At 33.9% G+C, this 2500-nt stretch overlaps 1 protein-coding gene across 1 annotated transcript in view; it reads right to left on the reverse strand.

Moving 5' to 3' along the window:
- LOC106868209 (alpha-glucosidase) overlaps nt 1-2500 on the reverse strand; it is a 30284-nt gene that overhangs the window by 22265 nt on the left and 5519 nt on the right. The window contains 1 exon segment of the mRNA XM_089364107.1: nt 1503-1682. Coding sequence (XP_089220233.1) covers nt 1503-1682 — 180 coding nt within the window.

Raw genomic sequence — 2500 nt, forward strand, 5'->3', positions numbered from 1 at the left:
CAATAACATTTGTTATTTGTTTCAATGAATGACATGTCATTAAAATATCATACATTCTCCCACTTTAGGCTGCTATATTTCGTTAAGAAACTATACTGTCAAAGGCCATTACGAAATGTGTTTATAGCGATGACCTAAATTTGCAAGTAACTTTACGAGCTGCGGCATACCAACACGTATGGCAAAAGAAACAGACGTACCAGTAAACAATAGCGGCAATACACTCTTACCCCCACCTAACACAATATGTGTGGGGTGAGGGTGAGGGTGAATATTCCCACGCACACGTATCCATAAATATATATAAATTAATAAAGTTAGCTAAACGCAATAAAATAAACCAAAAAGGAAACATTCAGTTGTCGCTAATAGTAACTGACGGTGCAGGAAAGCACCGATTTAGCTAGAAACAAGAGTTAAAGATCATTATAGCCCCACAAACATAGCACAAGTCTGTGTACTGACAGGGGAGTTAACCGCCCCACAGCGAGTAAAAGTATTAATGTTGGTAAACCAATTCCGCTTGAAATTAAAGCTCATCAATAGGAACACTCCATCGCTGACATTTAAGCCAAATCCTACCTTCCAGTATATAGAATTTACCAAAAGAATTAAGATTCTTATGGAGAATCAGCGATGGAGTAGTTATACTGATGAGCGATAATTTCAAGCGAAACTGGCTCGCCAATATAGCACTTTCGCTCGATGTGGAGCAGTTAACTTCCCTGTTGGAACGTAGACTTGTGGTATATATATATATATATATATATATATATATATATATATATATATATATATATATATATATATATATATATATATATATATATATGAGCGTGGTTGTGCGGTAAAGGTGTTTGCTTCCCAAACACTTGGTATAGGGCTCAGTGCTCCTGCCTGGCACCATGGGCTGCAGGATTCTACTATACAGCTCCGGCCCAGGCAAAACCTTAACCCATAGCTGGGACTCTTAAGGGTGCAACTAGGAACAGCTATTTTCGGAATGGTGGTAAGTCATTTATATCGATCCCAGTGCTGAATTGGTACTTATTTTATACTTATTTTATCGACCATGGGAAGGATGGAAGGCAAAGTTAACCTCGGAAGAATTTGAACACAGATCGTAAAGATGCCAGCTCACTGCTTTACACCAGCTCAATAATGACAACGTTGTTTTTGTCCTTTTTTAGTTATGATTTCAATGAAAACTTATAGTTGTGACCAAAAGTTTAAAACATAAGTAGGAAAATTAGAATTTTGGTATTAAATGCCAGAATATATACGTTGTATATATTTGAATCGAATTGTACCTCGGCATACCAATTTTAATTTCTAAAAAATCTTCCAAACTTTTGGCTACGACTGTAAATTTCATATTCATTTCAACAGAGAATTACTCCACCAGATCAAAGTGTAAGATAAATAACACTAAAAAAAAAAAATATCAACAACAACAATAGGAACAACTTTTACTATTGCTATTACAATATTAACTTGATTACCTTTCTTGTGTGCGGCTGCAATAAGGTTCTTGATGTCATCTTCAGTGCCAAATTTATTGTCAATAGTCGTATGGTTGACAACATTGAGGTCGCTGTCAACGGATGTTCCATCATATATGGGACTCAGAGATATAGCATCCACACCGATATCCTTCAAATAATCCAGTTTCATCTCGACCCCTTGTAAAAGAAGAAAGATCATATATATATATATGCATTTGCGCATGAAGAACGTACCCAGGTACGGGAAAGCATTAGCAGCGCGATAAGTATATGTAGTTGAAATGTTTAGTAATATTGATCTCTCATTGGATGGAGTAATCTTCGTATTGATTTTTACGCAGTTAATTTCTTACATATATATATATGTATATATATATATGTGCGTGTTTGTGTGTGCGTGTGTGTGTGTATAAGCATATGTATGCGCATATATACACACATATATATTATATGTATGTATATATGTGAATGTGTGTGTCTATAGATATTATATATATATATATATATATATATATATATATATATATATACATATATACATATACATACACACTCACACACACACACACACACACACACACACACACATATATATATATATATATATATATATATATATCAAGTCAAAATAAGCAACATGATATCAAGAGGTGATGCAGTACGACCGTTTCAAGCGGCTCCATTAATTGAACAATGCAATCATTACTTTGGTTTAAATGCAGGGCTATACTCAGCCGCAAAATAAATAAATAAATAGAATTTTTTTAATCAGTTGGACACATTAATATAATTTTATTCAAATTTTCTAATAGAGCAGAAGGAAAATATACCATAAATGGAGTCGCTTGAAATGGTCGTACTGCATTACCTCTTGATATCCTGTTGCTTATTTTGACTTTTTTCACCTCACTGAGTTGTACGGTTAATACCACACTAACATGGTGCTTCAACTTAAGTATCTAATTCAATTGAATCTCAATTATATATACACGTTA

The sequence above is a fragment of the Octopus bimaculoides genome, chromosome 16 (genome assembly GCF_046866305.1).
Source record: "Octopus bimaculoides isolate indiv1 chromosome 16, ASM4686630v1, whole genome shotgun sequence".
Lineage (NCBI taxonomy): Eukaryota > Metazoa > Mollusca > Cephalopoda > Octopoda > Octopodidae > Octopus > Octopus bimaculoides.